General features: G+C 44.1%; 1 protein-coding gene across 1 annotated transcript in view; it reads right to left on the bottom strand.

Annotated features, from left to right (window-relative positions):
- The window catches only part of LOC120985128, a 54,120-nt gene extending 41,429 nt beyond the window's left edge, over window positions 1-12,691 (bottom strand). Inside the window, exons 1-3 of the mRNA XM_040413485.1 lie at window positions 12,603-12,691; window positions 8,758-8,829; window positions 1,670-1,748 (exon numbers count right to left, since the gene is read on the bottom strand). Coding sequence (XP_040269419.1) covers window positions 1,670-1,748; window positions 8,758-8,811 — 133 coding nt within the window. The 5' untranslated portion in view covers window positions 8,812-8,829; window positions 12,603-12,691. The remainder of the gene's footprint in view (window positions 1-1,669; window positions 1,749-8,757; window positions 8,830-12,602) is intronic.
- Between the last annotated feature and the right edge of the window lie 10,557 nt (window positions 12,692-23,248).

Raw genomic sequence — 23,248 nt, 5'->3', positions numbered from 1 at the left:
ACGGAATGTGATTTGCGGGCAATAATAGGACATGCTCTATCTTTCAAAGGAAATACGGAAACAAAATGCATACGTAGTACATTCAGTTTTTTTTGCGGAACCATTGAAGTGAATGGTTCTGTATACGGACCGTATACGGGACGCAAAAAACGTCCCGTAAACAAAAAAAAAACACCTTTTGCGGGCTAATCTAACCTTCCTAAAAGTTACTCATTAATATAAATACATTAATTCCTTTTTTTAATTTAACCCTATAGGATAACGGGTGTTTAGTCTCAGAATCCAGAAGGCTTCACGTAGTAAAACCTTCTGTTTGATGTTGCCACCTCTGGGTGGTAATGTTACTTTCTCAAATGCATAAGTGCAAAGTCCTACCGTACTTCTATTATGTACATTAATAAGGACTAAGTAAGGACGAGTAAGGACTAATAAGTCCGAAACATGTCAACCTAACGGTGGAGGGAGAAGCTGTCCATGTATGTGAATTGTGACCACTATGAATAAAGAAAACATCTAGGTTTTATCCTGAATGCTGGAACTTCTCTTTCTTCATGTTTCAAGTGAGGACTAGTCCGGTCTGTTCCGTGCATGGGAAAAGATATGGTGAGCTGGAAAAACGTGTTTGTTTATACTTATATATGTGATACTAGTGCCTTATGTGTATATACAGGTATAAAGGTTGAGGCAGGCCAAAACACATCTTACAAAAAATTGTATGTGATACAACACTTGAATAAAGTTTACAAGTTGAGAGTGCTAGGACCCTTTTTCTATATTGCTGTTATTTTTCTCATGCACCATGGAATTAGTGGAGTGCCAACTACTTGCTGGAAATTTTGCCCACAGAATCATAAATTTGAGCCTGAAAATCATTAGGGGGCGGGGTCCACATTGAATCACTGGTTTTCCCATATTAATGATCTATCCTCAGGATAGGTAATCAATATCAGATCGTTGTATTTTCTTCACTGTTTACCTGCTTGCTGTTGACACTGCAGTGGCAGAGCAGTGTAATTACATCTTCTCCATCCCAGTCACTTGAATGGGGCGGAGCAGTTGCATTTACACATCGTCCCCTTCAAGGGAATGGGAAGGCGGAGTTGTAATTATACTGCTCAGCACTGCAGTGTCAACAGCGAGCAGGTAAACAGTGAAGAGAACATAGCACTTGCACGAGTGCTGCGGTCTCTTCAAGTGGCTAATCAGCAGCGGTGCCGGGAGTCGAATCCCCACCGATCTGATATTGATCACCTATTTTGAGGATAGGTCATCAATATGAGACAAATGGCTAACTCCTTTAATTGGGGGCTATCCTTAGAATGTTGGGGAGCCTTCCAGGGGGTTCCTGATGACTGGCCGAGGAGGACAAGAGGAATGAGAGATCCTCTTCTCCATCTATGAGGACATAATGTATTTTTATAGGGCTGTGTAAAGGTGTATGACAACAAGATTAAACTCCAAATCAATGCAAGATAAGGAATGTATTGTAATGTATCACACAGTACGTAAATGATACACCTAGGTGGACGTACACTTTAAGGTATGTTTATCTTAAATGTAAAATTTGATTAGCAGGTTGTTTGGGTCTTTTTTTTGTACTTTTCTTCTTTAGTCTGCAAAATAAATCACATGGACATTGGACTGGATACCCATACTGAAAACCACTTACCTGGCAAGAATGTGAGAGAACCAATAAAACAGATATATGTACTTTTAAGATCAAATAATTTCTGTTGTCTTCTGATAATCTGCCAAAAAAAATATAAATATAAACCACATGTCAATACAATACATATGAATGTAAGTATGGTATATACAGTAGGTACATGAATGAATGATTAGCAAAGGCAAAAAAGTACCGTACTCAGAATCAGATCAGAGGCACTTCTGATTAAGCACATATTGAAGTCCAAAATTAAAGAAACATTAAGGCTCAGTTCACACCTGAGCGTTTTACAGCGCGTTCCCACGCGCTGTAAAACGCTCAACAAGGAGAAACCAATGCTTCCCTATGGGAATGGTTCTCACCTGGGCGTTTTACAGCGCGTACGATCGCGCTGTAAAACGCCCGACGCTCACACAAGTACAGGAGCGTTTTTTTGGGCACTTGTCGCGCGTTCCCGTACATAGACTTTCGGGAACGCGCGACACTGTGTGCACACTTGTCTCTGTATGCGCGCTTGTAAACGCCCGTACAATCGCGCATACAGAGCGCTCCTTTCAGAACGCTCAGGTGTGAACTGAGCCTTAGGCTTCAGTGAAGGTACAGGTACGTGTCTTCGAAGTTTCACCAAGGAAGAACTACACTTTTGTAAGAAGCCAATACCAACAATACCTGACAAGCCAACAAATCCCAAAGAGCAGACAAAATGAAATATATACTGTACATAGACGCTGAAGCGGTGTGTACTAATAATATTTAAGGGGTTTGACACCCAGGACCCCTACAGATCAGCTGTTTGAGAAGGCATCAGCGCTCGCAGTAGTGCTGCTGCATGGAGGCAAATGACACCAAATTAACCCTAAAACTTATCACTAAATAAATAAAACTCACAAACAACTACTTTATAGAATAAAATGGCAGCAGTGCTTTATTATGGGTAACCATTAGAGATGAGCGAATAGAATCCCACAAAATGGAATTCGATCTGAATTTCAGGATAAATTCGATTCGCCTAGAAGCCGAATTTCCTCGTGCTTTGTGTCAGCGAATCGTTTTAACCTGAAATAGTATAAAAAACAAAAAAATGTAAACTTACCTCCTCCATTTGCTCGCTACTGGACGCCAGCCTCCATCTTGCTTGAAGATCTCGGACGAAATCCCGTGCAGCGCGAGATTACATCATCACACTGGCCAGCGTGATGACATCATACGTCACCACGCCAGTCGGCGTGATGACGTATTCTCATACCGTACAGGATTTCGGCCCAGATCCTCCAGGAAGATGGCAGCGGCCGGCCCGTCGCGAGCAAATGGAGGCAGTAAGGCCTCATGCACACGACCGTATGGCTTTTTCAGTGTTTTGCGGTCCGTTTTTCACAGATCAGTTGTTTGATTTTTTGTTTCCGTTGTGTTTCCGTTTTTGTTCCGTTTTTCCGTTCCGTTTTTCCGTATGGCATATACAGTATACAGTAATTACATAGATAAAATTGGGCTGGGCATAACATTTTCAATAGATGGTTCAGCAAAAAAATGGAACGGAAACGAAAGACATACGGATGCATTTCCGTATTTGTTCCGTTTTTTTTGCGGACCCATTGACTTGAATGGAGCCAAGCACCGTGATTTGCGGACAAGAATAGGACATGTTCTATCTTTTCACGGTACGGAAATACGGAAATACTGAAACAGAATGCACACGGAGACACTTCATTTTTTTTTGCTGAACCATTGAAATGAATGGTTCAGTATATGTACCGCATACTGAACTACAAAAACGGCCAGTATACTGAACGCAAAATACTGTCGTGTGCATGAGCCCAAAGTTTGATTACATTTTTTTTTTATTGTTAATTTTACACTCAGATGCCGTGATCATGTATGAACGTGGCATCTGAGGGGTACAATGACGGGGGCGGCGCTATTGCAGCTCCCTGTCATTGCACCCGCTACTTACAAAAAAAAATACGCTTCGTGACAAAGTAATTAGTAACAAAGCAAATTTTTGGGTGATATTCGGCGAATCAGCTGAATCTAACTTTTAAGAAATTCGCTCATATCTAGTAACCATAGAATCATAACATTAAATAAATCAAATGAATCAATTAAATAATTAAAACCATTAAACCATATCAATATATAGACCAATATTAAACCATCAATATAAACCAAGATCCACTCAGCATCAGCTGACCGATACAGCCCATATAAAGCAATGCGATGAAGAAAGGTTAAAATTAGGGGAGGGCGGGCGCCGATCAAATCTTCTTCAACTGGCCCTGAGTGGCAGCAAACCTGTGAATATAAAGGGAAGGAGTTTCCCGCCGTGAGGGCAAAAACAAATCAGAACCCTGCAAATCTCCCCCAGCAACGGATAACGACCAATCAGTGGCTGCGCTCGACTTGCTGAAGCTCTTCTTCTGCAGCCCACCAGACCAAGCACAAACCGGACCAAACTGGATCTTCTAAAATTCACTTGAGGTAAACCTGTAAAATAAAGGAGGGAAGACAGACAGGGGGGGGGGGAGAACAAACACCCCTTTTCACACATTAAAAGGTGTCATTGCCCCCATGTGTCCCCCAAGCAGGGGTGGATTAAGTGCATGATAGGCCCGGGGCTGTCTACCCAACTCGGGCCACCCTCTGCCAAACCCCCCTGTCCCCCCTCGATTTTAGTTTTTTTTCTGTATGAAGAGGCTGCGGTGCTTCGTAAGCACCACAGTCTCTTCCTAGGCCATATGACATCGTTCACATGATCTAGGTGCAGCTCTGTCCCATCTGAGTGATTGGGGCTGAGCTGCAATACCAAGCGCAGTGCTATCAAATGGACAACACTGTGCTTGGTAAGGAGCAAAGAGGCTGCTGCGCTCACTGGGACACCGCGGTCTCCTCAAACAGCTGATTTGTAGGGGTGCCAGGAGTCGGACCCCCACCGTCTCATAACTCTCTGAGTACAGATGTCATAGATGTTACCTGCAGTCCTATGTAACACCCCACATAACAGTGAACTATTGTGTTATGTGGGGTGTTACATAGGACTGCCTGGAACATCTACTACATTATCTGTACACAGAAAGCTATCACTGTTATCCGGGCTGTTACATAGGACTGCAGGTGACAAATAAAAATTTTAGTTGCCAAATTTAAAATACATATGATTATGATAACAAAAGACTTGGAGGTGAAGATGAGACACAGGTCACAGTAGTGAGCCAGCTCTACATATAGGGGAATACAGCACCACATACCTGTTACATCCAGTGACATCTCCTGTCATGTAGATCTTCTCTTTCCTCTTCTCCTCCGTTTAACCCAGACCGCCATGACTATTTCTTTCAGCCGCATCTCGTCTCTACAGAGTTTGTTACACAGACACGTTAGAGTTCTCATAATTGGGGTAATTTTTCAAACTGGTGCAAAGTATAACTGGCTTAGGTGCCCATAGCAACCAATCAGATTCCACTTTTCATTTTCCAAAGGAGCTGTCAAACATGAAAGGTGGAATCTGATTGGTAGCTATGGGCAACTAAGCCAGTTCTACTTTACATCAGTTTTATAAATTACCCCAAAGATCCCTGTAGTGTCTACAGCAGTTATAAAGTCCCCCAGAGTTCCCCCAGTAATAATAACACCCTATATTGTGCTCCAGGTAATAATGCCTGTATAGTGTCCCCAAAAATAATGCCCCTAATAGAAACACCCCCACACTACCCCCATATAGTTATTTCCCCCACACTACCCCCATATAGTTATTTCCCCCACACTACCCCCATATAGTAATTTCCCCCACACTACCCCCATATAGTTATTTCCCCCACACTACCCCCATATAGTAATTTCCCCCACACTGCTCCATATAGTAATTTCCCCCACACTGCTCCATATAGTAATTTCCCCCACACTGCCCCATATAGTAATTTCCCCCACACTGCTCCATATAGTAATTTCCACCACACTGCCCCATATAGTAATTTCCCCCCACACTGCCCTACATAGTAATTTCCCCCACACTGCCCCATATAGTAATTTCCCTCACACTGCCCCATATAGTAATTTCCCCCACACTGCCCCATATAGTAATTTCCCCCACACTGCTCTATATAGTAATTTCCCCCACACTGCTCTATATAGTAATTTCCCCCACACTGCTCCATATAGTAATTTCCCCCACACTGCCCCATATAGTCATTTCCCCCACACTGCCCCTATATTAATTTCCCCCACACTGCCCCATATAGTAATTTAGCCCACACTGCTCCATATAGTAATTTCCTCCACACTGCCCCATATAGTAATTTCCCCCACACTGCCCCATATAGTAATTTCCCCCACACTGCCCCATATAGTAATTTCCCCTACACTGCCCCATATAGTAATTTCTCCCACACTGCCACCATATAGTAATTTCTCCCACACTGCCCCCATATGGTAATTTCCCCCACACTGCCCCTATGGTAATTTCCCCCACACTGCCCACATATAGTAATTTCCCCCACACTGCCCCATATAGTAATTTCCCCCACACTGACCCCATATGGTAATTTCCCCCACACTGACCCCATATGGTAATTTCCCCCACATTGCCCCCATATGGTAATTTCCCCCACATTGCCCCCATATGGTAATTTCCCCCACATTGCCCCCATATAGTAATTTCCCCCACACTGCCCCATATAGTAATTTCCCCCACACTGACCCCATATGGTAATTTCCCCCACACTGACCCCATATGGTAATTTCCCCCACACTGACCCCATATGGTAATTTCCCCCACATTGCCCCCATATGGTAATTTCCCCCACACTGCCCACATATAGTAATTTCCCCAACACTGCCCCATATAGTAATTTCCCCCACACTGACCCCATATGGTAATTTCCCCCACACTGACCCCATATGGTAATTTCCCCCACATTGCCCCCGTATGGTAATTTCCCCCACATTGCCCCCATATAGTAATTTCCCCCACACTGCCCCATATAGTAATTCCCCCCACACTGTCCCATATAGTAATTTCCCCCACACTGCCCCATATAGTAATTTCCCCCACACTGCCCCATATAGTAATTTCCCCCACACTGCCCCATATAGTAATTTCCCCCACACTGCCTCCCATGTAGTAATTTCCCCACTCTGCCTCCCATGTAGTAATTCCCCCCACACTGTTCCCCATGTAGTAGTTTGCCCCCAAAGTAATTTGCCCCACACACTGCCAACCATTAAGTGATTTGCCCCCACACTGCCCTTCATTAAGTAATTTGCCCCCACACTGCCCCCCACAGTATTAATTTTGCCACACTTCCCCCACAGTATTAATTTCTCCACACTGCCCCCACAGTATTAATTGTCCCCCACACTGTCCCCACAGTATTAATTTCCCCCCACTAGTAATTTGCCCCTACGTAGTAGTTTGCTCCCCATGTAGTAGTTTGCCGCCCACTGTCCCTTTAGTAATATTCTCCTGTGCCCCCCAGTAATGTCCCCCAAAGTTGGCACACAAAACAAATAAATAAAAACTAATACTTACCTGTGTCCCAGTCGGCGCTCACTCATAGATGGTGCAGATGGTGTAGATGGTGCATGACATCATCGCGCCTGCCTGCGCCGGGATTTTACTTACTGCATAGGCTTCAGGCCTAATAGGCCTGAAGCCTATAGCGGTGATCGGGAGGCAGGGAACTATGCGCTCCCGTGCCCCGCCGTAGTTTGTAGGCGTTTGGGTCGGCGTTGGGCCCCCCAGCGATGCTGGGCCCGGGGCTACAGACCCAAACGCCCCAATTATAATCCACCACTGCCCCCAAGCTAGGCGCTCTGAGGGGCCTGAACAATCTCGCAGCTTTCCCTAGGCCAAGTGACATTACGTTCATTGATCACATGGCTTAGGCGCAGCTCAGCCCCATAGAAGTGAATAGGACTGAGCTGTGATACCAAGTACAGCCCGCTATACAATGTACGGCACTGTGAGCTGGGAGAAGGCCGCAGAGCTCACATGAGCGCCGATGCCTTCTCAAACAGCTGATCGGCGGGGGTCCCGGGTGTTGGATCCCCACTAATCAGATTACCTATCCACAGGATCCTCCAGAGGCAGTACTGAACTTTGTATTGGCTCTTTTCATCATCTAAATTGTGAACACCACTCTATAACATCTATATGCTCTAAAGCGGGACATCGTCAGAGGGATGTACAAACCTGTATACTCTCAGAGTGAAGAAAACATTTTCTAAAAAAGATATATAACTTGAAGCATCTAACTGAAAAGTTAAGGGCCCTTTACACAGGCCCATAAACCTGCAGATAATCGTTAAAGAGCGTTTACAGAAACGCTTGTTAGCAGTTATCTGGTGGAGTAAATTGTGCCACTGATTACCTGATGAACGAGCGAAACGCTCATTCATCAGGTAATAGATCATTCATGTGGTCACAAAAATGATCATTTGCCGGTAGTAGATCGTGCCATGTAAACAGCATCTGCTGCCGGGTAACAACTAGTCAGTATATGTAAATGTAGTGGTCTCCTTCACTGATGAGCAGGCGCTTGTCTGGTAGAACGCTTCCTTCCCAACAATCGCCTGCTGTGTGGTCCCTTTTAAATAGACCTTTAGGCTGCTTTCACATTTCCCTCGGTGACTGTTAGCTAAAACCAGGAGTGGAGCTTACACAGAGATAAGGTATAAGGGAAAGATTTCCTCCTTTTCTGTGTTTTTAACCCACACCTAGTTTTGGCTCACAATAAGGGTCCATTCACACGTCCGTAGTGCATTGTGGATCCGCAATATACACGGCCGGCACCCCCATAGAATTGCCTATTCTTGTCCGCGGACAAGAATAGGACATGTTCTATTTTTTTCCGGAGCCGTGGACCGGAAGATCGGCGGCGCGCTCTGGAAATGCGGATGCGGAGAACATAGTGTGCTCTTCGCATCCACTCCGTCCCCATAGAGAATGAATGGGTCCGCACCCGTTCCGCAATTTGCGGAACGGATGCAGACCCATTATTACGGACGTGTGAATGGAGCCTTACTGATGGAAACAACTGATCAAACACTGACATGAAAGTGGGATTATGAAGAGTCATGTCTCCTCATCGCTTACTCACCATTGATGCACATTCTGGTGTAACTGATCTCTCACTGGCACTCCATGAATCCATAATTGAGAACCAAAATTCCTAAGAAAATGAGTAATATGCAGAGTTTAAATAATTTTACATGATGCATACACTCATCGATTGTGAAATGTCAAGTTATGGAGGATAAACTAGGAATCACTTATCACCATAATTGTCAGATTCCTTTCATAGTGTCCAATATTGCTCTCACAATACAGATTATTATGATATTCAGGGGCTGAGGCTTTGTCTGTAATTTCTGGAAGTTTTGGTTATTACTAAAGGGCTTTTACCATCTGCCTAGTACTTTCATACATACCATTACAGGTACAGGTTACTGCTGGTCTAATGGTTCCTCTTCTAGCAGGAAGAATTATAACAAATTAAGGCTACTATCTAGCCAGATTCCGCCGTTCACCGCTGGAGCCCGTTGACTATAATGGATTCCGACACGAGTGATTGAATATATCGGGTCAGTACAGAGATCTCTCCCATCATCTATTTATCCCCAGGACTGTAACTGTGACGAGGGGACATCCTCTGCGTCTGGAGGAAAGAAGGTTTGTACACAAACATAGAAGAGGATTCTTTACGGTAAGAGCAGTGAGACTATGGAACTCTCTGCCTGAGGAGGTGGTGATGGTGAGTTCACTAAAAGAGTTCAAGAGGGGCCTGGATGTATTTCTGGAGTGTAATAATACAAGCATAGAAGAGTTTGCACAACTCTACCCACGCACTGTTAGACAAACCTAGTCCCTTACAGGTTTATGTAGAATAAACTCTCCTGGAGACCAGTTCTACATATATTCCTGGGGAGATCTAATAACTATGTATAAATATGTATAAATTTCCATAATAATAATTCCATAATGGAAAAATACAAAAATGTAAGATTAACCATTTTTTTGGGTTACCATGCTCCTAAAAAATAAATTAATAAAAGAAATTAAAAGTCGTATGTAGCCCATTATGTTACCAATAAAAACTACAGATTATCTCACAAAAAACGAGCGCTCACATAGCTGGGTGTCAAAATATGCAAAAATACTGACCTGTCATTTCATTTTTAATGCACATTGAACAGATTTAAAAAAATCCAAAAAAGGGGAAAATGTTTATTTATTTTTATTTTTTTCAATTTCACCCCTTAAAGATTTTTTCCCCCTTTTACAGTATAAGACACGGTAAATTAAATGGTGTGATTAAAAAGTGTAACTAGTCCTGCCAAAAATAAGCTTTTCTATGGGTATGTGAACAGAAAGTTTTAAAAGTTATGGCTCTTAGAAAGTGGGGAGAAAAAACATAAATACAAAAATGAAAACTAGTCTGATCTTTAAAGGGAGTCTGTCACCTGATTTTCACCAATATAACTAACAACACTGCCCCATAGAAGATTGCAAACGCTTTCCAAGCTTCCCTGTGTGTACTATGTGTCTTTATTCCATGTCCAGGAAAAGCACTTTTATTCTGCTGGAAAATGGCTGCCAGGTGAAATTTAAAACAGCTTTCACTCCTGACTCAATTTTGAACAGCTATATCTTCTGATATAATGCTGTGGTTCTGGTATAGTTTGAAAGGTCGGAATGCCAGCTTTCAAACAAGGTCAAGTTCATATTTCTAGCTGCGTCCAATCCCAAGAAAGAAACTAAAGCAGCCCTCCCCTCTTCAGTCTGGTTTGCGTTGGGCACTTGGGAGCTGTTCTCCAGTCGAATAAAAGTGCTTTTCCTGGAATACAGATACATAGTACACATAGGTATGTTTAGACTGCATTCGCAACCTTCTGTGGGGCAGTGCTGTTAGTTATATTAGTAAAAAATCACTGTTAGAAATCGAGTTGTGAGTAATCGCGTCTAAAACCTGCTTTTACTTTCACTTTCAGCAGCATTCACTGCATCCCGATTTCTATCAGTGATATCTTACCCTGTACTGAATATATTGCTATCATTCTGGTATTGTCTGAAATCTTGGAATGTCAGCTTTCAAACAATACCATATCTCTAGCTGGTAACCATAGATATGAGCAGATAAAGCAGCACCCCCCCCCCCCCCCTCCCGTTTAGTCTGGAGGAGAATGAGGGAGCAGTACACAGCTGCAAGAGGAGAGAAAAATTGTAAATATATATATAGAAATGTGGCATTATCATCAGTGTAGTGACACACACAATACATTATGTTAGTTATACCACACAGTGGACACCATAAAAAAAATTACACAAAATAATTTTTTCCCTAAAAATTAAATAATAAAAGTTACTTAATACACTATATATACCCCAAAATGGTTCTTAAAAAACCTACAATTAATCCTGCAAAAAGAAAAAAAAAATTTAAAAGTTATGACTGCTGAAACACAAAGGGGGAAAATATTATTGGTTCTTCAGGCTAAAATTAATGATGTCACCAAGGGGTTAAAAATGCAATAGTGTCCCCTGAGTTGTACGGCACCAACAAGATTCACTGCAGACACACATAAAAAATCTACAATAAAAAAAAGTGACATTTTTGGGAGGGTTTTTCCAATTTTAACGGACTATTAGGAGGTTAAGGGGGTATACATATATCCCAACTTTGTAAACAAAGAAAGAGGGACACATTGTGTGGAGCACAACATTTTTTCCGCACTAGGCCATGCCTCTAACTCCGCCCTAAAACATAACTATACACCTAATCCCACGCAGTCCCCTTAATGCCCCACATAGTAATTATTCCCCCTTCATGCCACCGCACAGTATTTATGCCCACAGTGTGCATTCTTCACAGAATTATGCCCAGCTGTGCCCCCAGTAATATGCCCACATTGTGCCACCCAGTAATATGCCCACATTGTGCCACCCAGTAATATGCCCACATTGTGCAACCCAGTTATATGCCCATGTTGTGCCACCCAGTAATATGCCATCATTGTGCCACCAAGTAATATGCGCACAATGTGCCCCCAGTAATATGCCCACATTGTGCCCCTCACAGAATGTAAAAAAAATAAACACCACATACTTACCTTCTTCCTAGCAGCAGTAGGACATCGGCTGCTCTAGTCTGTTCCGCCCCCGAACAGACCAGAGGTGTGGAGAGCCAGCAGGTGGGGAAGGAATGATGAAGCAGGGAGCCGATGACGGCTCTCTGCTTCATTATGGCAACTGTCTCTGCTTCCTATGGAAATAAGGTTGGCACCCTGCCGGTAATTTTTTTCTGTTAATGGTCAGTATTTTCTTGTGCTTCCATTGTGGAGTGCTCATTAGTACAGCCTTAACTGCCCCCTACCTCCCCCCCCCCCCCCTTGTTAATTAAAAAAAACAAATAATCACTCACCTCCTCCATTGGCTCGCGCTGCTAACTGGAGGACGGGACCTTCAAGACGTCATCACGCTGGAGCGCAGGTCCTGTCCTGAGCGTTCACAGTGGCGCGAGCAAATAGAGGAGGTGAGTGCTTTTTTTTTCTTACTGGAGGGGTACTAATCGGGGGAATTAATTCTGGGGTTCACTAATGGGGGCATTACTATTACTGGGGGCACTAATGTGGACAGTATTAATTCTGGGGGCGCTAATGGGGACATTACTATTACTGGGGGCACTAATGTGGACAGTATTAATTCTGGGGGACACTAATGGGGGCATTACTATTACTGGGGGCATTAATATTTTCTGGGCTGCACTAATGGGGGCATTAATATTATTGGGAGCCACAGTATAATAGCGACTTAACACCCTTTGTTAAGCCACGCCCCCACAACCCCACCCCCTTTGGGTGTGGCTTAACTTGGCCGATATTTTTAGTTGGGGAAGGTGGCAACCCTATATGGACGCAGAGACAGCTGCCAGAAAGTGAAACATACCTCCCCCGTACCGGGACAGCCACTGCAATGACTGTCCCGCCGGATCCGCGACGGTTGGGAGGTATGGGTATATTTAGAGAACCCTGGAAACTACTTTGTTCTAGGAAATCTCTGACTAAGGCCTCATGCTTACGACTGTATTTTGTTTCCGTGTCCGATCCGGTTTTTTTGCGGCTAGTATGCGGACCCATTCATTTCAATGGGTCCGCAAAAAACGCAGACAGCACACCGTGTGCTGTCCGCATCAGTATGTCCGTTCCGTTGCTCCGCAAAAAAAAATAGTGCATGTCCTATTTTTTTCTAGTTTGCGGACAAGGATAGGCATTATTACAATGGATCCGCTAAAAAAACGGATCCGCAAAAAAAACTGATACGTCATCCTTTTTTTTGCGGACCGCAAAACACATACGGTCGTGTGCATGTAGCCTAAAGAAAACTAAAAAAACACAAAGTCAGTTTTGTAAGGCTACATTCACACGACCGTATGTGTTTTGTGGTCCGCAAATTACGGATCTGCAAAAAAAAATAAAAGATGATGTTCTGTATGGTATCCGTTTTTTTTTTTGCGGATCCATTGTAACAATGCTTATGCTTGTCCGCAAAACGGGGCTAAGGAACGGACATACGGACGATGTGCTGTCCGCATTTTTTGCGGACCTATTGAAATGAATAGGTCTGCATCCTATCCACAAAACAAACAGAACGGACACAGAAACAAAATACTTTTGTGTGAATGTAGCCAAGACGCACAAGTAACTGACTCCTGCAGGGGAAGGGTGAGTCACAGTTGTGGTCAGAGGGTGCACAGAGCAACAAAACTTGCATTCTAACTACTTCTTCCTTTATTCTGACTTTTAGCACTAGTGTTCTCACTACATCTCCTCATACATACTCACACCATACACACTAGAATAATGTATTTTCTAAGCAGAATGATACTCACCATTATGAAGGTGTCTTCAGACTTCAGAGTCTTACTTTTACTTTCAGTTTGCTGTGAAGTAAACAAAGTGTCATATCCTGATGTTGCCACTAGAGGGCGAAGCCTTTAAAAAGTTATTCAGCAGTGCACAGCAAACAGCTTCCTCTCAGCAGTTTTGTATATAGGACTGGCCTACAGGGTTACTAACAGGGGAATGTCTCAGTGGGCCCTAAGCCAAAGTGAGTCCCTAGTCTCCCACCCCTGCACAAGTGGCACAATGAGTGTACTACATACAGATAAGCAGTATATAGTATCTCCGCTAGCCTATGTCCATTTGTAAAACAGGGTAGATGATTTAACAAACGACCCAGTCTATTATTATAGAAACATCAGGTGGCTGAGATAATTTCTAGGCACAGAAATACGCCAGCCAGTATCCTCCTTCACCAGAACCCAGCTTCTTCATTTTCTCCTCTTGTGCAGTCAGGACGTCGCATCCGGTTGCAACCACATCGGAGGAGGGGGGTCGGCTGGTGCGGCGCTCACAGCACTCCGGAGGCTGGTGAGACGCCGCTCTCAGCTTCATTCTTTGCCCGGCGTGGGTCACGTGCACCGTGCGATTTCAGGCTCCCCAGCGCTGCCTGCTCGTGTTCCTGCGTCACATTCCTCAGCTGGGGCCAGAAGTATGGGGTATAGTTTCAGGGCCTCAGGTCCTTATTTGTTTAGAAATAATTCAGCCCTGTTTTACGGCTTTCTGAACGGGGATTCAATTTTTTTTAATAAATACATGCTTTACAGTGTATCTTATTTTGTTATTAGGGGATAATTGCTGCTTGTGCGGGACATTTATCATTATAAAATGGGTTCTTGCACCAGTTAATCTTGCATGCCATACTTTCTCATGTATTCCATTTTTATTTAATTGTAGACATATTGTTTGTTATTTATCTATGGTTTACTTCCGGTTGTGCATGATGCCTACCCAGGCCAAGTTTTAACAGAAATACCACGCCTGCTCACGTCGAGTAGACCACTTTTCATCATCCAAGGTTTGTAGTCTATCATTCAGGTGCCATTCACATCATCTAGCACGCGGATTACCGCTTGTCGTCTCGATCTACGCCATCTGTCGTTCAATCACGCCACGCTTCTCTCATAGATATATGTTCCCTGCTCACGTTATTCTAATCAAATTTCCTATTACCAATGTGTTCTGCCTATTTACGTTATTCAGGCAGTGCTTTCTTTCAATGTCCATAGCCTGTTTACGTTATTCAGGCTACGTTTTGTTATATCCATGTTTACTGCCTGTTTAGGTTATTCAGGCCGCGTTTTCTTTCAATGTCTATAGCCTGTTTGCGTTAATCAGGCCACGTTTCGTCATATCTATGTCTTCTGCCTGTTTACGTTATTCAGGCCGTGTTTTCTTTCAATGTCCATAGCCTGTTTATGTTATTCAGGCTACGTTTTGTCATATCCATGTTTACCGCCTGTTTAGGTTATTCAGGCCGCGTTTTCTTTCAATGTCTATAGCCTGTTTACATTAATCAGGCCACGTTTCGTCATATCTATGTCTTCCGCCTGTTTACGTTATTCAGGCCGTGTTTTCTTTCAATGTCCATAGCCTGTTTACATTATTCAGGCTACGTTTTGTCATATCCATGTTTACCGCCTGTTTAGGTTATTCAGGCCACGTTTTCTTTTAATGTCTATAGCCTGTTTACGTTACTCAGGCCACGTTTCGTCATATCCATGTCTCACACCTGTCTACGTCATTCAGTTTCATGTTTTCATTATCTCTTGTCTACCGCCTGTCTACGTTATTCAGGCCGTGTTTTCTTTCAATGTCTATAGCCTGTTTATGTTACTCAGGCCACGTTTCGTCATATCTACAGTACAGACCAAAAGTTTGAACACACCTTCTCATTCAAAGAGTTTTCTTTATTTTCATGACTATAAAAATTGTAGATTCACACTGAAGGCATCAAAACTATGAATTAACACATGTGGAATTATATACATAACAAACAAGTGTGAAACAACTGAAAATATGTCATATTCTAGGTTCTTCAAAGTAGCCACCTTTTGCTTTGATTACTGCTTTGCACACTCTAGGCATTCTCTTGATGAGCTTCAAGAGGTAGTCCCCTGAAATGGTTTTCACTTCACAGGTGTGCCCTGTCAGGTTTAATAAGTGGGATTTCTTGCCTTCTAAATGGGGTTGGGACCATCAGTGGCGTTGAGGAGAAGTCAGGTGGATACACAGCTGATAGTCCTACTGAATAGACTGTTAGAATTTGTATTATGGCAAGAAAAAAGCAGCTAAGTAAAGAAAAACGAGTGGCCATCATTACTTTAAGAAATGAAGGTCAGTCAGTCAGCCGAAAAATTGGGAAAACTTTGAAAGTAAGGGCTATTTGACCATGAAGGAGAGTGATGGGGTGCTGCGCCAGATGACCTGGCCTCCACAGTCACCGGACCTGAACCCAATCGAGATGGTTTGGGGTGAGCTGGATGGCAGAGTGAAGGCAAAAGGGCCAACAAGTGCTAAGCATCTCTGGGAACTCCTTCAAGACTGTTGGAAGACCATTTGAGGGGACTACCTCTTGAAGCTCATCAAGAGAATGCCAAGAGTGTGCAAAGCCGTAATCAAAGCAAAAGGTGGCTACTTTGAAGAACCTAGAATATGACATATTTTCAGTTGTTTCACACTTGTTTGTTATGTATATAATTCCACATGTGTTAATTCATAGTTTTGATGCCTTCATAGTCATGAAAATAAAGAAAACACTTTGAATGAGAAGGTGTGTCCAAACTTTTGGTCTGTACTGTATGTCTCACGCCTGTCTACGTCATTCAGTTCATGTTTTCCTTATCTCGTCTACCGCCTGTTTACGTTATTGAGGCCATGTTTTCTTTCAATGTCTATAGCCTGTTTATGTTATTCAGGCTACGTTTTCATCATATCTATGTTTTCCGCCTGTTTTCGTTATTCAGGTCCTGTTTCCTCATCTCTTTGTCTACCGCCTGTCTACGTTATTCAGGCTACGTGTTTTCCTCACATCTATGTCTTCCGCCTGTCTACCTTCTCAGGCCACGTTTGTCCTCATTTCAATGTCTAGCCTGTTTGTTATTCAGGCCACGTTCGTCATATCTATGTCTCCCGCTTGTTCACGCTGTTCAGGCCATGTTTCCTCATCTCTTGTCTACCGCCTGTCTAAGTTATTCAGGCCACGTCTCCTCATCTCAATGGTTTCCTCCAAGTTGTCTGTAAGGACACATGTCTCGCTTGTCGGTCACTCCCGCCATCAACTGTCTATTCCGCCAGGCCACCCTCTAAATTCTAATGCTTATCTCATTTAAGCTTCGGTCATGATATCGCCTCCACGAAACAATCCAGAACCAGGGTCCTTATTCCAAGTATTGCTCGCCAGGTTTTGGATATCAGGTATTTAACCTCTCTCCACTAGGGTCTACCACATTCATGGGTTACCATTCCCAGTGTACCACAATATATCCGCTTCATCTCCTCTCACCAGGTGGCATAAACACCCTGCCACATAATAACCTCTAGGCACAAAACACGGGCTTAAGGTTCTCCACGGTCAAGGGGATGATTGTCGTTTTAACTACAGCTGCTAACAGTTACCTATTTCAGTTTCAGTATGTCACATCTGTCAGATATCGAGGAAGCCTCGTCTGTTCCAGAAACCCCGGCATCCAAACATGCCAGCAATACGTTACTAAGGAGCTAGACTTAGACCTAATTGCCGAACTGGATAAAAGAGGGATCCATTACCCAGCTTCGGCTCGGAAGGCGGAGTTATACAGACTCTTAATATCCGAATCATCTTCCTCATCAAGGGAGCAAGTGTCAATGTCAACAATACAATTGTCTTTGACACAATTGCATGCCGCAATTAATAACTTATCTTCATCAATCTTGGATATTCAGAACAGGCTGCTGGTGGTGGAATCCAGAGGTTCGGCAGCCAGCGTACCCGCACCTCCTCTCCCAATCGCTTCCATGTCCCAGTCAACATCCCCAGGTAGGGTCCTTAACATGACTGAAGTATCTCCGTCCCACTTCGTGACAGGGAGCATCAAAAGAGATATCTTGGATGTATGAATAGACAAGTTTAAAAAATTTGTTAAGAGATCCGCTCACCTCTGTTACCCTCACGGTAGGTGCACCAAACAAAATTTGAGATCACCCCTCAAAAATTGGTTGAATGTAAAGTAAAGTATGAATGGGCACTCATATAAGGAGGTATAGTACACAATTTATTACTAAAAATTATTGATGCAAAAAATACAAATACAATTTCAATTTCAACATAAAATATTCTTCTGGAAAGATAAAGAGCAATCAATTCTGATTTTTGGCCGTGGCTGGTACTTCAATCATCCACACTATAATTTCTAATAGCAACCTTGTTATGGGAAAGGGGGTGACTGATAGCCAACCTCCGCCTAATCAGATAATGATTCTCTGCAGTTTAATACATAAAACACATTGACATAAAACGATCAACACATTTGGCCAAGCAAAATAAAATACTGCGTTTTGGTCCTATATGGAAAAAATGCACAGTGAGTGCTAATTTGTTGCTGGGTAGGTTAATGTTCCGGAATGAAACTCCACATATATGACAGTCTCTGTAGAAAGGAAAGGCTTCCTTTTATGTCCACAATGTTGTTACAATTGTGACAATGTTCAGTCTTAGAATGCAGCTCTTAATACATATATGACAGTCTCTGTAGAAAAGATACACTTCCTTTTATGTCCACAATGTTGTTACAATTGTGACAATGTTCAGTTTTAGAATGCAGCTCTTAGTACTTTTTTCTCCTGGTGTCTTGATATTATCGGTTCATAAGTTTTGACCCACTATGTGGGCTTACCTTAGCCGGCGTACCTCTGCTTGCTGGGTGGGTTCGCACTCCACAACATGCGCCGGCGTCCCAGCTCTGGAGTTAGCCGCGTCCCACGTGTCTCTCAGCTGGCTGCAGGGTATGACTCACTGTGAGGATCGTATACCTCTCCGGCACAGGTTGATGACGTCTTCAGGTCCTTGTTCCTGGGAAGCGATGAAAAACCTTTTCTTCACAGTGCACTGTTATTTGTCAATGATGAAGTGTTTGATTCAGGGTATTCCGCCAGACGCGTTTCGGGGAGACGCTGTCCCCTTCCTCAGAGCAGTCCTTGACTATTTGACCGGTTTACACTGGCCCTACATTGGATTCTGGTGAACCACTGCAAATGCCCAATGGTCATTCATTATTTAGATGATTTTCTGTTGATAGAACAACCCGGCATTAAACACTGTAAACAAAATAATCTCCTCCAAGTATTCACAATTCTTAACATTCTGGTCGCCCCATCCAAAATAGAAGGGCCCTCGACGGTAGTTACCTTCCTAGGTATAGTCCTAGACACAGGAAAAATGGAAGCAAGACTGCCAGAAGAGAAGCTTATCAAAATCAAGGAGATTATCTCCAAATTTGTGGGTTCCAGAATTCTCATGAAACAGGAGTTACAATCCCTGCTAGGCATGCTAAACTTTGCAACTAGAATCATGCCCCAAGGTAAGGTCTTCATGTCCAGATTATTGGATCTACTTCCGGCAGCCACAGAGCAGGACTCCCCTGTATTCCTGGATTCCCAAGCAATGGCCAACTTGGCCATGTGGAATACCTTCCTGACCAACTAGAACGGGATCTCCTTATTCATTCCCCAATGGAGTCCCACATCTCCTACGGTTTTCTCAGACGCAGCTGCCTCCAGAGGTTTCGCAGCCATATATAAAAACCAGTGGTTCGCAGGCCATTGGCCCCCAGAAATCTCTTCACTCAACGAGTACCTCAGATCCTCCCCGTTATTAGAGATCTATCCAATTGTAGCTGCTGCTCAAGTCTGGGGTAGGCAATGGGCCAATTCTCCAGTGACATTCATCACGGACAACCAGGCAGTGGTGGACATCATTACCAAGGGCAGGTCAAAGTCATCTTATGTCATGCCCTTCGTCCGCAAATTAGTCTGGCTTTCCTTACATTATAACTTCCAAGTGTCATGCAGACATATCCAAGGCATTCAGAACTTAGCTGCTGACGCATTATCACGCTTTAATTTCCATAATTTTTTCCAGGTCATGCCAGATCAGAGCAAATGGGATTATCCCCTCCAGGCTTCAATACTCTGCGCATGGATTAGGACACTTCATATCAACAGCCAAATCCCTCGTGCAAAGGTCGCTATCTGCCAACATGGCCAGAAACTACAAGACCGGCTGGAACAGCTTCAAACATTTTTCCCTTCTCCATCCAAGGAACGACACAGATAAGACCACTTATTTATTGGCTTTTCTGGCTTATTGTCATAAAAACCTTAAACTCGCTTACAATTCAATTAAATTATACTTGGCTGGGGTGCAATACTATTCAATGTTGAAAGATCCAGGTAGTAGGTCAATCTTCACTTCCTCTGCAATCAAGGCAACTCTCAGAGGTATTCAAAAAAGCAGCAGAAACACCACTCCAAGCAGACAACCAGTTTCAGGGGAACTTTTTAGGAAACTCTCCAACTCCCTAGACGGTAATCCTTTTGGGCTTCAACCCAGCACGGTTATTAAGGCTGCCATGTATCTAGGTTTCTATAGGTTTCTACGACCAGGGGAATTCACCAAATCCAAAGGTTTAACTAGGAGCCAACTAGTATGGAATCACGACCATTACATTTTATATTTGCCGTCAACTAAAACATCAAAAACCGGGCCTCCCGTTTAAGTTAAATATTTTCAAACTTTCAAACAAGTGGTGCCCTGTCCAAGTTTTAAATAAGTTGATAGTAACCTTGGGTAATTCCTTCCCTGGTAGCCCGTTACTGCCTTTCAAAACCAAGCCCCTTACAACAGCACAGTTCATATCCCACATCCGCATTTTAGCTGGGTTAGGTTTTGACCCCAAAACCATATCAGGGAACTCGTTTCGCATCGGGACCGCCTCCGCGGCTTCCAAGCACAATGTGCCCTGCCATATCATCCATAAAATGGGTCGCTGGCAATCATCGTGCTTTACCAGGTACATTCCTAACCCACACAATTAAATTTCTGAAGCTTTCTGTAATTTAGCCTTATAAATTGCTTGTATTTAAAGGGTTTCTACTAGGGTTGTCCCGATACCACTTTTTTAGGACCGAGTACAAGTACCGATACTTTTTTTCAAGTAGTCACCGATACCGAATACCGATACTTTTTTTAAATGTCATGTGACCGTTTTGGGGGATCTGTGGATCTGTGGATGACGCACTGTCATGTGGGGGATCTGTGGATGGCACTGTTATGGGGGACCTGTGGATGGCACTGTTATGGGGGATCTGTGGATGGCACTGTTATGGGGATCTGTGGATGGCACTGTTATGGGGGATCTGTGGATGGCACTGTTATGGGGGATCTGTGGATGGCACTGTTATGGGGGATCTGTGGATGGCACTGTTATGGGGGATCTGTGGATGGCACTGTTATGGGGGATCTGTGGATGGCGCTGTTATGGGGGATCTGTGGATGGTGCTGTTATGGGGGATCTGTGGATGGCACTGTTATGGGGATCTGTGGATGGCACTGTTATGGGGATCTGTGGATGGCACTGTTATGGGGGATCTGTGGATGGCACTGTTATGGGGGATCTGTGGATGGCACTGTTATGGGGATCTGTGGATGGTGCTGTTATGGGGGATCTGTGGATGGCACTGTTATGGGGGATCTGTGGATGGCACTGTTATGGGGGATCTGTGGATGGCACTGTTATGGGGATCTGTGGATGGTACTGCTATGGGGTGGGATATCTGTGAATGGCATTGTTATGGGGTGGGGGGATCTGAGGATGGCATTGTTATTTGGTGGGGGATCTGTGGATGGTGCTGTTATAGGGGATCTGTGGATGGAACTGTTATGGGGAGGATCTGTGGATGACACTGCTATATGTCATCCACAGATCCCCCTCATAACAGTGTCCCCCAATACACCGGGCCCCGCCGCTCACCGAAGTATTTATAAACGTGAATCCTTATCCTGTTGTTAAGTTGAACTAACGCTGCCCTCTCCCATGTTCCCCTGTATCCCCCTGTATCTCCACAGCACTTACTTAAGCTTCCATAGCAGGCAGAGCGGACGGCACCAGTAACGTCACTCACTGACGTCGCGCGCCTGCTCCGCCTGCTTCACTCATAAAGTGGGCGGAGCAGGCGCTCTACGTCAGTGAGTGACGTTACTGCTGCCGTCTGCTCTGCCTGCTATGGAAGCTTAAGTAAGTGCTGTGGGGATACAGGGGGGACATGGGAGAGGGCAGCGTTAGTTCAACTTAACAACAGGATAAGGATTCACGTTTATAAATACTTCGGTGAGCGGCGGGGCCCGGTGTAAGAGTACAGTGACTGCACCGGGCCCCGCCCATAGTTACGCCCATAGTATTCTATTTATGTATCGGGGCGGGGTATCGGCGGCTGAGTACCGCCGAGAAAACTCGGAATCGGTCCCGATACCGATACTAGTATCGGTATCGGGACAACCCTAGTTTCTACCACCAGAAATACTGTTATGTAGCTGACTGACATTAGCGATTCGCTAATGTCAGCACTACATAACAGTATGTTTCTAACATTAGTCCCTGCAGCCGTTTTTGTTAAAAAAAAGCACTTTTATAGATATGCTAATGAGCCTGTAGGTGCTATGTGGGCCTCATTAGCACCTAGAGGGCTCCGCCCACTAACCATTTCAGCAGCCCATCGCGTCCCTCCAGCCCGCCCCGCTCCTGTTGATTGACGTGAAACTTCTCAGTATCTCGTACCAATTCCCGCGCCTGCGCCGTGCGCTTCTGTATTCTCCTGGCGCCGGCTTCCTCACTGCGCCTGCGCCAACTACGTTACAATGAGGAAGCCGGCACCAGGAGCGTGGCATTCACTCACTGCGCCTGCGCCGAATACAGAAGTGCACGGCGCAGGCGCGGGAATTGGTACGAGATACTGAGAAGTTTCACATCAATCAACAGGAGCGGGGCGGGCTGGAGGGACGCGATGGGCTGCTGAAATGGTTAGTGGGCGGAGCCCTCTAGGTGCTAATGAGGCCCACATAGCACCTACAGGCTCATTAGCATATCTATAAAAGTGCTTTTTTAACAAAAACAGCTGCAGGGACTAATGTTAGAAACATACTGTTATGTAGTGCTGACATTAGCGCATCGCTAATGTCAGTCAGCTACATAACAGTATTTCTGGTGGTAGAAACCCTTTAATAAAATCCTAAGCTATCCTTCTTGGCTTCTTTTGCCCCTTATAGGCCTACCCACGTTCATGACTATGGGCACAATCCAAGCCATTCAGTTAAGTCAGCAGGATGTGGACAGTTCAACTACTTCGTCCCCATCATGTCAAGTTCAGTATCTGTAGCCATGACCACAATAGATATTATAATATAGAAATTGGACCAAATAATGAAGTTATATGACCTAATATACAGGTAGAAACCATACAGACATTTTAGTAAGGAGCAATTTAGTAAATGAATGCACATTTATGCACTAATTCCCCAGTTCAAAAAAAGGGACATTTAAGGATCAAAGAGGGACTTGGGTCCAAAAGAGGGACACTTGGGAGGTATCCTGCTGCCTACCTGAGTCTGGTTTTCTGGCTCAAATAGCTATGAGAGCCCTGGTCCAAGGCCGAAGCCCA

The sequence above is a fragment of the Bufo bufo genome, chromosome 1, assembly GCF_905171765.1.
Source record: "Bufo bufo chromosome 1, aBufBuf1.1, whole genome shotgun sequence".
Lineage (NCBI taxonomy): Eukaryota > Metazoa > Chordata > Amphibia > Anura > Bufonidae > Bufo > Bufo bufo.
This window is presented reverse-complemented; position numbering and strand designations above follow the sequence as displayed.